This window comes from Crinia signifera, chromosome 5 (assembly GCF_055691185.1).
Source record: "Crinia signifera chromosome 5, ASM5569118v1, whole genome shotgun sequence".
In the NCBI taxonomy this organism is placed as follows: Eukaryota; Metazoa; Chordata; class Amphibia; order Anura; family Myobatrachidae; genus Crinia; species Crinia signifera.
This window is the reverse complement of record NC_139221.1, coordinates 107,466,996-107,481,986: the sequence shown is the minus strand read 5'-3', so window position 1 is coordinate 107,481,986 and position 14,991 is coordinate 107,466,996. Positions and strand designations below refer to the sequence as shown.

At 45.6% G+C, this 14,991-nt stretch overlaps 1 protein-coding gene across 2 annotated transcripts in view; it reads right to left on the bottom strand.

Annotated features, from left to right (window-relative positions):
- LOC146080472 (cytidine monophosphate-N-acetylneuraminic acid hydroxylase-like) overlaps nt 1-14,991 on the bottom strand; it is a 199,462-nt gene that overhangs the window by 24,193 nt on the left and 160,278 nt on the right. For both annotated transcript variants that reach the window (XM_083187813.1, XM_083187814.1), the window contains 3 exons: nt 14,255-14,392; nt 10,767-10,902; nt 5,293-5,433 (listed from right to left, as the gene is read on the bottom strand). In XM_083187813.1, the coding sequence (XP_083043939.1) occupies nt 5,293-5,433; nt 10,767-10,902; nt 14,255-14,392 (415 nt within the window). The remainder of the gene's footprint in view (nt 1-5,292; nt 5,434-10,766; nt 10,903-14,254; nt 14,393-14,991) is intronic.

The following is a 14,991-nucleotide window of genomic DNA, read 5'->3' as shown; positions in this document are numbered from 1 at the left end:
CTGCTGCGCTATATAAGAAACTGTAAATAAATAAATAAATCCGCATATAGTCTGTAATACAATCGGCTATATCTTAACTGGGTAAACAAGACTTACATTTCAAGTAAATTGGGGGTAAGAAACTGAAGAAAAAGAAACATGGGGTATGAGGGGGAAGAAAGGGGATGGGCACATTTTAAAGGAGCCTCAACATATTGTAAAGTACAATAAAGAGAAATCAAAAGGAAACATACTCTCAATGCGACTTTACTCATCAGTGGAGCACGGAGGAGAGGAGAGAACAGCCAGGTCTAAAGTCCCCCATACAGTAGGACGACTTGTCCGAAGGCCGACTTGTCCTAATCTACTGACAACTCCCCTGGGGGGGGTCACATACGATTTGGCACTTGATGTGCCAGGTTTTGCATGTGATAAATCGCATGTGATTTATCACATGCAGTCCCCCGGGGAGCTGCTGTCAGCGGAAGCCGGGAGCTGAGCAGGGCATGGGGGCTGCAAGCAGGCAGCGGACGCAGCCTGTAGTACCTGCGGTGGAGGGAGCCAGATGCCGAGCGGGGGACTGCAAGCAGGGAGCCAGGCAGGGGAGGCAGTGGGCGCACTGGTCCAGGCGGTGAACTCTGCGAGGGGACCAGAGAGCAGAGACAGGGTAGCGTAGGGGAAACCGGGCAGCAGTGGGCGGACATAGAAATGAATTAACAGTCAGTGATTGGCTGAGAGCTCTCTCAGTCAGAGAGCTCTCAGCCAATTACTGGCTGTCCATTCATTTCTATGTGCCCGGCTTCCCCTACGCTACCCGGTCTCTGTCTCTGATCCCCTTGCGGCGTTCACCGCCTGGAAGTATCTATTTGCGGCATTCCCCCCGCCCTGGATAGTGCGCCCACTGCCTCTCTAGCCCGGCTCCCTGCTTACAGTCCCCCGCTCGGCTCCCTCCACCGCACGTACTATACGCTGCGTCCCCTGCCCGCCTTGGACTGCACATAAGATTTAACAAATCTTATGTGCAGCCCGTCCGACCTCCCGAATCCGACCCGATGCGCACCGGACCACGCATCGGGTCGGATGGGATGTCTGCACATGCGATTTGGCCCGATTTCACGGCCCGATTCCTCCGAATCGGGTCAAATCGGGCCCAAATCGCATAGTGTATGGCGGCCTTTAGGATTCACTATGAAGTACAGATTGACCTTGTTTTTCTCTCTATTCACTCCACTTGAATCATTTAACATGGATCAATGAAGCAGAGGGTGAGTATTTGAAGTTGGGTGTCTCAAACAAGAAGTGCTTTTGGATCTTGTTTGCAATGTGTTGAATTGAGGGTATTACAGGTGATTTCCAATGTACGCCTTGGTTGAAATCAGGATGTGTCCCAGGTGATATAGGTCTCCCACCGAGAGCTGTGTTTTATAATGTAACAATGCCACTACAGGGTCGGGCTGAATGTTAATTCTCAGAACGTCACCTATTAATGAGAATACTTCAGACCACAGCGGGCGTAACAGCGGGCACTCCCAGAAGATATGATAGATAGTGCCAACTCCTCCGCAGTTCCTCCAGCAAAACTTGGCCAAAATCCATCTAGCCGCTTAGGGGTGAAGTATGCCCTCTGACATAATTTGTAAAACATTTCCGAATGTTGGAGACATTTAGACATTTTAAAACCAGAATAGGATTTGAAAGTGGTAGATAGGTCTAATTCCCATTTACTGTAATATGGGCTGGTAGTTTCCCTTTTTAAGCTTTTGTTATTTGATACTCGTACTATCTGGAGATCCCTCCTTTATGTAATGGGGAAGATAATTTCGAAAATAGAATTCTAGGAAAGGATGGCACCTTGGACAGGGATTTAAAAGTGTCAGCTAACCAATGTGATTTGTAAAAATCTTGCTTAGGAACACCATGTTGTGTCTGGAGAGTGGAGAATTGTAAGAAAGTGCCTTCGGGGAACAAGTGTTTCAGGGATGTAAGGCCCATAGTGACCTAGAAGTCCAACTGCAGATTAGGGATTAGTCTAGCGATGGATTTTAGTGATAAATCAGGACCCGGTAGGGAGACATCATCATCATTGTCTAATACAGTCCTATGCCAGACAGAGATCGTAGCTCTGATAGCTGCACCTGGACCAGTCCAAGTTGGGGATGCATGTGAGGGGATCCAAAAAAGGTCGGTAAGATGAAATTTAGGTAAAAATGAGCGTTCTATAATTACCCAGGGTTTGGGGGAGTGAGAATCGCTGGCCTGGCTGAGTAGACATGCCATTTGATAACTATCAATATCCGGGTAGGCAATGCCGCCAGAGAACTTGGGAAGTGTAAAGGGTCTTCCTAGATCAGTGGTCAGGGAACTCGGTCTTCATTACCCCACACAGTGCATGTTTTGCAGGTCTCCTCACAGAATCACAAGTGAAATAATTAACTCCACCTGCGGACCTTATAATATTTGTCTGTGAGTAATTAGTACACCTGTGCACCTGCTGGGTTACCAGCAAAACATGCACTGTGTGGGGTAATGAGGACCGAGTTCCCTGACCACTGTCCTAGATATTCAGGGCCTAGTACCCTTCCAGATGTATTTAGAGAACAGGGACTCTGTTTAGAGATGAGGGACTTGGGAGGGTTCCTAGGGATAGCTCAGAAAACGTCCATGAGCTTGGGCAACAGAACCATTTTAGAGGCCATAATCCAGCCCATCCAGGAGATCTCATAGAGAGACCACTGTAAAATAAGTTTTTCAAAGGAATTAAGTAACGATGTAAAGTTACAATCATATATATGACTGTCCCTAGTCACATGTACCCACAGATGTTTAATAGACCTAGTTTGGAGAGGAGAGGCAACCATTTACAAACACCCTCGCGGAAGGGTAGGAGTATAAGGCAAAAATAGAGTCCAGGAACCTGTCCCTGAAGCCAAATTGTAATAGTACAGATCTGAGATAACCCCAGTGCAATCTGTCAAACGCTTTCTAAGCGTCTAGCGAAAGCAGCAATAAGGGTTCCTGGTTCAAATCACAGCTCTCCAAGATATTAAACACCCTACGAGTGTTGTCCAGGGCCTGTCTGCCCGGCACAAAGCCCACCTGGTCAGCCGCCACGAGTGAAGGAAGCGGAGGGGATAGACGGATTGCTATTAGCTTTGCGTAAAGCTTGAGGTCAGTGTTCAATAATGCTATGGGGTGGAAGTTCTATACTGATGTGGGGGGTTTACCTGGTTTAGGAATCGCCACAATCCGCGGTTCAATCATTTCTTTCAGAAAGCATTTGGATTCTGAGGCTTCGTTAAAAACTCTCAGTAGGATAGGGGCTAGATCTGTCTTAAAACATTTATAGAAATTAGAAGGATAGCCGCCAGGGCCAGGGGCTTTATCGCGTGGTAAGGCATCAATGGCTGCCTCTACTTCTGCGATGGACCAGGGAGAGCACAGGGACAGACAGGTCTCAGAATCTAGCTTTGGGAGGGTGATGTTGCTCAAAAAGGCGTCAATATCGGCCGGGGTAGGTTGGAGTATGGGTGTCAGAATTAAGGTTGTAGAGCTGGGAACAGTATTCCGTGAAGGCGTTTGCTATGTGAAAAGGATCCACAACTCTAGCTCCATGTGAATTATATAAGAGATTTATTCTTGCTTTAGCTCTGCGACCCCTAAACTTTCTAGTTAAGAGACGGCCCGCTTTATTCCCAAAGGCATAAAAGCACTGATTTAGTTTAGCTATATTCCGCTGAACTTCCTGAAGGGAGAATGTGTTAACCTTATCTATTCCTTGCCAACAGAAGAAGCCTATACAGAGATCTGTTAAGGGGATCTGCTTTATGAGCAGACTCTAATCTAGCCAACTCTGTTTCGCCGATAAGAGATCCTCAGCTTGGGCCTTCTTTAATCTAGCTGCGGCTTGTATAGCGGAGCCGCAGGTGATCGCCTTAAGAGAGCACCAGTGGTTAAACACATTAGTGTCCTCTAGTGGTTAGTGGAGACGTATAGGGAGAGAGACTTGTGGATGGCTTGACGGGATTCCAAATGTGACAATGCGTGGTTACCCAGTCTTCATGGACCTGGTGTAACTCTATAGGAGCCCTGATTCCAAAAAAGCAGTAAGAGGGAGTGGTCAGACCAGGTCATAGGTAATATGTCGACTTTGTGTAGGGAAGCTAACGTCCATTTGTCAGTTAATGCTGTCTATCCTAGAGTACAACTGATGTCGGTGGGAAAATAAGGTGTAGTCCCGAACTGTAGGGTGTTTGGCTCACCAGGCGTCATGCAGATCATATTCACCCAGGATCAGACGAAAACCAGTAGAATGTTCTGCTACAACATGGGGGCCTCTGTGCCTACAAGGCCGAGACCTGTCTACAAAGGGATCGAGGACCATATTGAAGCCCACAAGAATTGGAAGAGCCCCCTTAGCGTATCTCTGCACTAGAGCGCAGAGTTTCCTGCAAAAGGACACCTGCCTAGTGTTCGGGGCATAGCATGAGACCAGGGTAACCTCAGTGTTTTCCATCGAGCCAACTAATATAATGGATCTCCACTCCCGGTCACAGTGTTGAGAGGTAACTGAAAAGGCACAATAAGCAAAAACCACTCCTTTCCCTATGCCCCTTTGTCCCTCACTTGCCTCACTCTTTCTTCTGCCCCCACCCCTGTAAGTGGCATTTGTCACATTTTGGGGTTCTTGAGTGGGGGTCGCTGAAGAGAAGCGAAAGCTGGGTTCTTTAATATAGCTGTGCTGCATAGATTAGTGGCTGGAAATGTTCCCTAAGGGGAAGCAGAAGTCTTTAGGTGAAACAGCACAGTAGTTATTCACAAAACGTGTTCTGGCGAAATGATAATAACGATGGAAGATGACGCTGATGAAGAAGATGATACTGATGATGAAGACAATAATGAAGAAGATGATAATGATGATGAAGACGACAATGAAGATGATGATAATGATGATTGCTGAGTGAGGTCGCTGCAGGTATGTGTGCCGGAATCACTGGCGGTTGTCACAGATGAGGGTTTCCGTGAGTACGGTGACACCGAACACCCACCTTTGGGACCGGCGCCAAGCCCTGCGCATGCCCAGAAAGGAGCCGGAGACAGGCGGGGATGAGGTCAGCGGGAAACAGCCGCATGCAGGACCGACGCCGGGGACACAGGTAAGTAAGCCTCACCCGGCGGGCCGTGACAGCATTGAAGTGACAATGGTGGGAGGGGGACCCTTTCAAGATTTTGCTAGGAGGCTCGCAAGGTTCTAGTTATGACCCTTTTTGTCATATAACATTACGCATTAAATGAATAATTGGAGTGTTACTACACCTGTCAGTTGGGTCTCTCAGTAACCGTCCCACATCCAGCACAGCTCCTGGCTTTGGTGTCCATGTAATGACATCTGATATTTTATTAATTTGTTTATTGAGAGTTTCAGCCTCATTCTTCAAATTGGTTTCCTTAATATATCTATTTAGGGAACAATATAACATGAATGAGTTTATCTTTGTAACATGGGGAGTATACTAACCAATCACAAGCAATGAATGTACTACCTGCACTAATGCCCCAATTAGGAAACCAAACTGTATTTTTGTCCTCTGCTGCTATCAAGAGTGTTTCAGTCTGCAGGAAGTGACATCAGGGCCTGCCATGCATGTCACCCCCTTTGGATTTCCTCCTCCCCCCTGCTCCATCACTTTTATACCATAAACAAGAACATTGTAGATTAATCTGTGGTGCCATCCACTACTGCTATCACTGATTTACTGTGACCAGGGCACTGAGGTGATGGTGTTCCTAGGCTGAGAGGGGTTACAGCCTAGCATGACTCACACTATTAGGAAGCAGTCAGGAACATCCTGCCTGCTACTTACTGCTTGTATACTATATGTGTAACAGTGTGTAGGTGTATATGTGAGAGAGAATAGAGGTGTATGTATAACAGTGTGTAGGTGTATATGTGAGAGAGATTAGAGGTGTAACAGTGTGTAGGTGTATATGTGAGAGAGAATAGAGGTGTAACAGTGTGTAGGTGTATATGTAAGAGAATAGAGGTGTAACAGTGTGTAGGTGTATATGTAAGAGAATAGAGGTGTATGTATAACAGTGTGTTGGTGTATATGTGAGAGAATAGAGGTGTATGTATAACAGTGTGTAGGTGTATATGTGAGAGAGAATAGAGGTGTAACAGTGTGTAGGTGTATATGTGAGAGAGAATAGAGGTGTAACAGTGGGCCTTATTCTGGTTGGTGCGGCCGGGCCGTACGCGTACGTCCCGGGTTTTTTTATAATCTGCGCATGCGTACATTCGCTAATGCGCAGGCGCGACCACTCACCAACGCTTACGGACGGGTCTCTACGTGCGAAAAAACCTGTACGCGAGTGTACGGGTATTGGGGGCGGCATAGGGGCGTACATAATTATTTATACGAAATATTGAGGGAAAATGGGCGTAAATATGGGCGTACACGGGGGTGTGCACCAAAAATGAGCGGTGCTACTACCGCACGATCGACTAAGGCACCGTTCATTTCGGACACAAAACAGGCGGCTGCCAACCGCCATCTCAAACCACCCCTACAGATACCGCATGCCAGCGTGCGCCTGAGTTTGCTAATTAACGCTGAGTCCTACTCAAACACATACACCTGAATGTAATAAGCAATGCTGCAGTCTATTAAGTCCAAACCATGATTTCACTACCTGCAAGCCACACACAGCACTCAAACACATTGGAAGCTTATCTTTCTATACTTCTCGACATTTAAAGGTTTGTTTAATTTAAGGTAAGAATCTTTTGAAGACCTGCTTATATATGCTAAGGTAGGTATTTGCTAAACAGTTAGACACATTCACTACGTGCTTTCATAGACTTTACACAGTAGCACACTCAATCTACACAAGTCGACATGTGTCAACGTGTTCACTCTAATACAAACATAGGTTTTGTATTTAGGATACAATAACATAAACCACATCTAACACCTACAAAGGATGTTTCAGCAATGTTTTAAACCCATGACCACTATTTTGCACATTAATTAATTCAATCAATTAATTAATTTTCATAATTATAGTTGAAAGGCAAGATTTGCAGGTCCATATATATGAAGGGTATGTCAGCGTACACGGACGTACGCTCACTCTCACGAGCGGTGACATAAGCTGACTTTTCTATTGAAAACAATAGGGACCCGTCCGTGCAAGCTGGCGTACGCTCAGATCTCCGCAAGAAGGCGGTGGGAAGACGGACGAGAGACGTCCGTAAAAGGCGGCGTACGCTCATTTGTACGCCAGTTGTCGGAGTGTAAGGGCTGGCCCGTCCGTGTACGTTGGCGTACGCTCATTTGTACGCCACTCCCCTTCTACGTTGTTTATGCCCGTACGTATGCGGCTGAGTTGTGGGTGGACTTAACCCCAACGGCCGCGTGCGGCTAGCGTACGTTAATAGCGAACGTACGCACGTTTGGCCGCTCCAACCAGAATAAGGCCCAGTGTGTAGGTGTATATGTGAGAGAGAATAGAGGTGTAACAGTGTGTAGGTGTATATGTGAGAGAGAATAGAGGTGTAACAGTGTGTAGGTGTATATGTGAGAGAGAATAGAGGTGTAACAGTTTGTAGGTGTATATATAAGAGAATAGAGGTGTATGTATAACAGTGTGTTGGTGTATATGTGAGAGAATAGAGGTGTATGTGTAACAGTGTGTTGGTGTATATGTGAGAGAATAGAGGTGTATGTATAACAGTGTGTTGGTGTGTATGTGAGAGAATAGAGGTGTATGTATAACAGTGTGTTGGTGTATATGTGAGAGAATAGAGGTGTATGTATAACAGTGTGTAGGTGTATATGTGAGAGAGAATATAGGTGTAACAGTGTGTAGGTGTATATGTGAGAGAGAATAGAGGTGTAACAGTGTGTAGGTGTATATGTGAGAGAGAATAGAGGTGTAACAGTGTGTAGGTGTATATGTGAGAGAGAATAGAGGTGTAACAGTATGTAGGTGTATATGTAAGAGAATAGAGATGTATGTATAACAGTGTGTTGGTGTATATGTGAGAGAATAGAGGTGTATGTGTAACAGTGTGTAGGTGTATATGTGAAAGAATAGAGGTGTATGTATAACAGTGTGTTATGAGAATAGAGGTGTATGTGTAACAGTGTGGAGGTGTATATGTGAGAGAGCTTAGAGGTGTAACAGTGTGTAGGTGTATATGTGAGAGAGAATAGAGGTGTATGTGTAACAGTGTGTAGGTGTATATTTCAGAAAGAATAGTGTATGTTTGAATGAATGTATAGGTGTATTTGTGAGAAAGTGTATAGTTGTTTACATTAATGAAACTTTGTCCATTCTCTTTTGTTGCCCTTAAAAAGTCTGCTACAAATGGTCCTACTAAGGGTGTGGTAGTATAACAGAAATATGCCTTTTTAGTGTTACATTACTGTATTCATAGAGAATATGACATGTAATGCTGCTTTCAGACCGCATATCTGGCTTTGACCCTGTATTTGGAAACGTTTCCAAAAACGGGTCTGCCAGATAAAACCCCTTTCACACCGCAGCACTTAAACGGTATATTACCGTTTAAGTGCCGATTTTTTTGACACTGGCAGACCCGTTTTTGGAAACTTTCCAAATACAGGGTCAAAGCCAGTGCAGCCTTCAGCCCTCCCCTCCGTGCAGCTCCCCCCCCCCTCGCGCATGTCGACGCCCCCCGCGCATGTCGACATCCCCCGCGCATGTCGACGCCCCGTGTCGGCGCCCCCCCCCCCCCCCTGTCGACTTACCCCGTGCCGGTACCTCCGTTGTGGATCCCGGCACTGCAGCTCAGTATGCTCGGAAAGCACTTATGAAAAAAGTGTCTTCCAGAAAATGGCTGCCCCATAGGAAACCCAGTTTAAAAAAACTGTCTTTTGTATGGGGGCAGCCATTTTCTGAAAGACACTTTTTTCATAAGTGCTTTCCGAGCATACTGAGCTGCAGTGCCGGGAACCACAACGGAGATACCGGCACGGGGTAAGTCGACACGGGGGGGGGGGGGGGGGGGCGCCGACACGCGCGCGGGGGGGGGGGGGGGGGGCGTCGACACGCGCGGGGGGCGTCGACACGCGCGCGGGGGGTGTCGACACGCGCGCGGGGGGGGGGTTTAAAGTGCTGTGAATACTTAATGAGCGCTCATTAAGTATTCACTGTGCTGAATTTAGGACCCAGCTCATTGGCTGGGTCCTAAATACCGTTTCAGAACCGATTTTGAGCCTAAAATACCGGTTCTGAAACGGGTAGGACCCTGCATTTTAACCGGTTAGAAAAAACGTTTTTTTCTAACCGGTTAAGTGGTCCTGCACCTTTCAGACCGCACACATTACCGTTTTAAAACGGTAAAAAAACGGCAATATACCGTTTTTAAAGTGCGGTCTGAAAGGGGCATTACTTACATATTGTATTGCATGTGGGTTTATTTAAAAAATATAACATTCTCTATGCTGTACTTATATGTAAGCAGTGGTGTAACTGGAGGCTTGGAGGGCCTCCTATTTGACCTTTGGGATTCTCAGTGCTATGCTAGTTACACAGTGTGGGGACAGGCTTATACAGGAAGTAGGGATGGCAATCGATCATCGTTGATTCAAAATTATTGATGGTTTATGGCTGATGTAGAATAGTTTTGCCATCCGCCCCTACACCAGAAGCCCCGCCCCCATGTTTTGATTGGCCCACATGCCAATAAGTCATAGAAAATGAATAACCATCTATATGTAAAAACATTGATGGTCATCCATTAAATGGTATGACACTATCAATGGCCAATTGCACTATTGCCATCGATGCCATGGCGATGAGAAGTTGAGTGCTCCTGCATTCTGAGTGCAGCGGCAGCTGTGAATCACTCAGCATTACAGTCTACAGTATTTAGTTACTGATTTGGCAGTGGGCCCTTTTTGCCATGCGAGCTCATGTACATTTGCTAGTCTAGCTAGTCTGTAGTTACAGTGTAAGTTATGGTTTTTGTAAGTATATTTATTGTACTCCTGATGTAGACCTGCTGGATATATTACATTGCAGAGCATGACTCATCTTAAGGTCCATACACAGTGTGTATGCACAGCGATGATTAGGAAAATCGCTGGGCTGAAAATTGCTCAGTGCATACACACAGGGATTTTCGCCTGTTTTAGTGATTTTCCCCGGGGTGGACGACTTTCCATAGCAGGACACTACAGAAAGCCGTCCACCCTGTCACTCATCTGCTGGTAATACAAGTAGATGAGTGGCGGTGGGCAGCTATGATGTGGGAGCTCCCAGCATCGCTGGCCCGGGTGCTGGACGGGGCCCCGACAGGCATTTACCCGACGTCGGGATCCCGACTGTCAAAACACCAACAGCCGGGTTCCCGACAGCCAACTGCTATTTTTCCTCTGTGTCCGCAGCGTGGCGAGCGCAGCGAGCCCACAAGGGGCTTAGTTGCACTCACCATGCTGTCTGGGTCCGGCCAGTCGGGATCCCAACGTCAGGCTAATGACTGTCGGGATCCCGACTGTCGGACCCCTGTACCACACCTCGCTGGCCCGTACACACTGGGTGGCTTTTGTGCTAAAAACAGCTCAAAAGACAAAACTGAGCTCTAAGTTGCCCAGTGACTGTGTGTGTATGGCCTTTACAGTATGAAATATATGCTAGAAAATATGTTTCTATTTATTTTTTAATCTTATTTTTAGCCAAAATGACTCCAACTCAGCATTAGCAGCAATGTCTAATTGTTTCCTTGCTTTCCAGACAAGAACTAAATAGTTCAAACATACCTATCTGATGGATGAGCCTCCACAAAGTATCCTGCAAACGGGCAGTAGATACGAGGGTTCAAGTCCTTGACAAGCTGAGCTTTGTAGTTCAGCAGCTTCTTTCTCTCTGTTTTTATGAACTGTGATTTCCATTCCTCTGCAGATTAAGGAACACAACACTATCAATGCTTGTGAAATAAATTATAAATAATGTTTTACATTGTACTAATAAAGAATTAGTGCTATTCTGATAATCTGTCATGCAAAATAGAAAACATACGTTTTTCAGTACTTATATGTTAGTTGGGCGGCCACAATAGTATGGAAGCTCATACCCCCACTATCCATGTGCACGTGGAGTTGATTTTATATAGTGTGGCGAGCGCAGCGAGCCCCGCGACGGGACACGTAAAACTAAGCAAATAGCTTAGTGGGCGCCCAACTAACATATAAGTACCCTTTTTTCTTTTCAAAAACTGTTGTATAGTTAAATTGAATATGAAACTTCCAGTTGAGAACCATAATATGACACTACCGTACTTAAATGCCAATGAGTAACACATGTAAACTGGTGGGGCCACCGTTAGGAATACACAGCAAGACAAGGGGACATCATTAGCAATAAAGAGAAGAAATATGTCCAAAAAGATTGCATGGTATAAAAATACGTAGGAAGAAGAGGAAGAAGAGAATGTGCCAAGGCACATGTGCCAAGTACTTGTTTCCTAGCACGGCGCCCATCGCATACCATTACATAAGGTATGCGATGGTATGCGATGCGATAATCGGATAATGAGCCGGATTGTACAATTAAATATCGCACAGCATCATATGTCAAATGGCATGCGATGCGATGCGATTTTTAATTGTACAACCCTTATGGGTGCTTACAATGTTAAATGCACCCCCACTGTCCACGCCACCCCCACTATCAACACCAACCTGAAGCGTGGCGAGCGCAGCGGTACATGTCCTCCAACCTTTTCATACCCCCACTATCCCCGTCAGCGTGGAGTGGATTTTAGATAGTGTGGCAAGCGCAGCAAGCCACCAAGCCCGAAGCGTGGCGAGCGAAGCAAGCCCCACGAGGGGACACGGAATACATGTTAAGTCATCCGCGTCCCCTCACGCTTCGGGCTCGGTGGCTTGCTGCGCTCGCCACAATATTTAAAATCAACTCCATGCCGACGTGGATAGTGGGGGTATGAAAAGGTCGGAGGACGTGTACCAACGCCCCTCGCGTGCTCGCTATGCTCGCCACGCTTCAGGTTGGCGTTGATAGTGGGGGTGCCGTTCACAATGGGGGTGCATTTAACATTGTAAGCACCCATCTGGGTGGTCCTGTGTGGTCCTGTTATTATACAGGGGAGCAGCCTGTGGGGTCCTGTTATTATACAGGGGAGCAGCCTGTGGGGTCCTGTTATTATACAGGGGGAGCAGCCTGTGGGGTCCTGTTATTATACAGGGGGAGCAGCCTGTGGGGTCCTGTTATTATACAGACGGAGCAGCCTGTGGGGTCCTGTTATCATACAGGGGGAGCAGCCTGTGGGGTCCTGTTATTATACAGGGGGAGCATTCTGTGGGGTCCTGTTATTATACAGGGGGAGCAGCCTGTGGGGCCTGTTATTATACAGGGGGAGCAGCCTGTGGGGTCCTGTTGTTATACAGGGGGAGCAACCTGTGGGGTCCTGTTATTATACAGGGGAGCAGCCTGTGGGGTCCTGTTATTATACAGGGGGAGAAGCCTGTTGTGTGCTGTTATTATTATAAGACAGGGGGAGCAGCCTGTTGTGTCCTATTATACAGAAGGAGCAACCTGTGGCGTACTTTTATTATACAGGGGGAGCAGCCTGTGGGGGTCCTATTATTATACAGGGGGAACAGCATGTGCGGTCTTATTATGATACAGGGGAGCAGCCTGTGGTGTCCTGTTATTATTATAAGACGGGGGAGTAGCCTGTGTTGTCCTGATATTATACAGGGGGAGTAGCCTGTGTTGTCCTATTATTATACAGGAGAGCAGCTTGTGGTGTCCTATTATTGCTTTTTTTTATTAATACATACTTTATTTTTAAAACAAAAAACCTCCATTTAACGAAGCGCTGTTACTTATGGGCCAGTGGTCTGGACTTGCCCCCAGGCTAAAAGTTGCCAACCAGCCCCTGCTGCCCTGTGCACATTTAATTCGTATTGCTTGTTTTTTGTAGCTGCAATTCTGACTGTACATGACCAGTGGTGCAAGTGTGGTAGGGCATACCGCTTTAAAATATTGTGCTGGTCCTCGTACTGCCATAACAAATTACCAAGGTGAAGTGGGTGGCAAATAGGAAGAGGTTCTATGTTCTCAGAAGTACTAGGTACTAGGCAAACCCATTAAAATGTGAGTAGCCCCTGTACATTCATGGACAGTTGTCATAAATGCATAAGACATGAATCTACCAAGAACAATAAAAAATCTATTTTCAGCATAATATAGTTATTTATTTATTAGCAGTTTCTTATATAGCGCACACATATTCCGCAGCGCTTTACAGAGAGAATATTTGAACATTCACATCAGTCCCTGCCCCAGTGGAGTTTGCAATCTATATTCCCTACCACATGTATCTTTAGGGATTAAATTTGCAAAGTGCATAAAATACTTCTCTGCCTAGTCCAGAGTGCAAAGAAAAGGGGCTGTAAATTTGGTTATGCCCCTTTTGTCATGTAGCCACACTACCCCCGTGTCGTATGGCCCTGCCCATGCCCATTCTCGGTGCGCCGTTTTCCGCCGCCTGATCACTAAGACATTTCTTCTACTTGCACCAATGTACATGACTAAAAGGCTGGAGTCAGCATATACTGTACTGGAGGGGCTGAGTGAAGGGTTTGGGAATTGTGTACCTTTGCCTAGGATGTATAGACATTTTGCAGCGGCCCTGACTGTACTGTATTACCATCTCCACCATCTACTACTCCAGCACTGTAAGACCAGAGATAAAGGATTCAATATATTTAATAATTTTGTGTGTTGTGCAAGGTGAAATGTGATCATTTGCATTAGCTCTACATACTACACTATATTAGATCAGAACCCACTAAAAAATAAAATATGTATATTATTTTTATACATTTCATAAGGAAAGTATATGGGCAGTACATTGGTGTAATGGTTAGCATTACTGCCTCACAGCACTGAGGTCATGGGTTCGATCCTCACCATGGCCCTAACTGGGCGGAGTTTGTATATTCTCCCCCTGCTTGCATGGGTTTACTTCGGTTTCCTCCCACATTCCAAAAATATACTGGTAGGTTAATTGGCTCCCAATAAATTAACCCTAGCATGTCTGTGTGTGCATGTACATGTGGTAGGGAATATAGATTGTAAGCTCCACTGGGGCAGGGACTGATGTGAATGTTCATATATTCTCTGTACAGCGCTGCGGAATATGTGTGCGCTATATAAGAAACTGTTAATAAATAAATAAGGAAAGTATTTCTGCTTTTCACACTGTATAATAAAGGCCTACCTGTAAACTTTCCACCACTGAAAGTCATTGGGAATCCTGAGGCACCTCCAGCAAAGTCACTCATCATTACAGCAACGTCTGTGGGGAGTTTCCCACCATTTGGCCGAGTGCAGTCTACAGTATTAAGTATTTTATGGCCTGTCAATTAAAAAATCAGTCAGTATATACTGTATGTTCAAAATATATCATTATATCACACAATGTCACTGTTCTTTGTGGCTTTTGCTACATTAATGTAATAAATAATATTCATGTAGTTACATTTTTAAGAGGTTACTCAGAAAATAACAAACTATTGTGTAAAAAACAATAAAGTTTTAAATTCAAGTTAATGACAAGTGATATTTTACGCTATAACAAGTAATTTCTTGCTTAGTACTATTTGGCACAACACAAGAGCATGACTAGAAGAAATACTAAAATAGGATCATGTCTTCTGGTTTCCTTTCCATATGTAACCTACCTTTTCTCCTATATAAGTTAGTAGGTTACATTAGCAACCCAAGAAGCCTCTAATACAGGGGTGGCCAAACCTGTCCTCAAGATCTACCAACGGTGCATGTTTTCCAGGCAACCTGTGAATCTATAGTAGGAATGAATGCAGCATGTTTGAAAATGTGACCGTTAGTATTGACTACAGCTGTGCACCAGCTAGGTGATCTGGAAAACATGGACCGTTGGTAGATCTCGAGGACCGGTTTGGCCACCCCTGCTCTAATACCTTAGAGCAGTGGTTC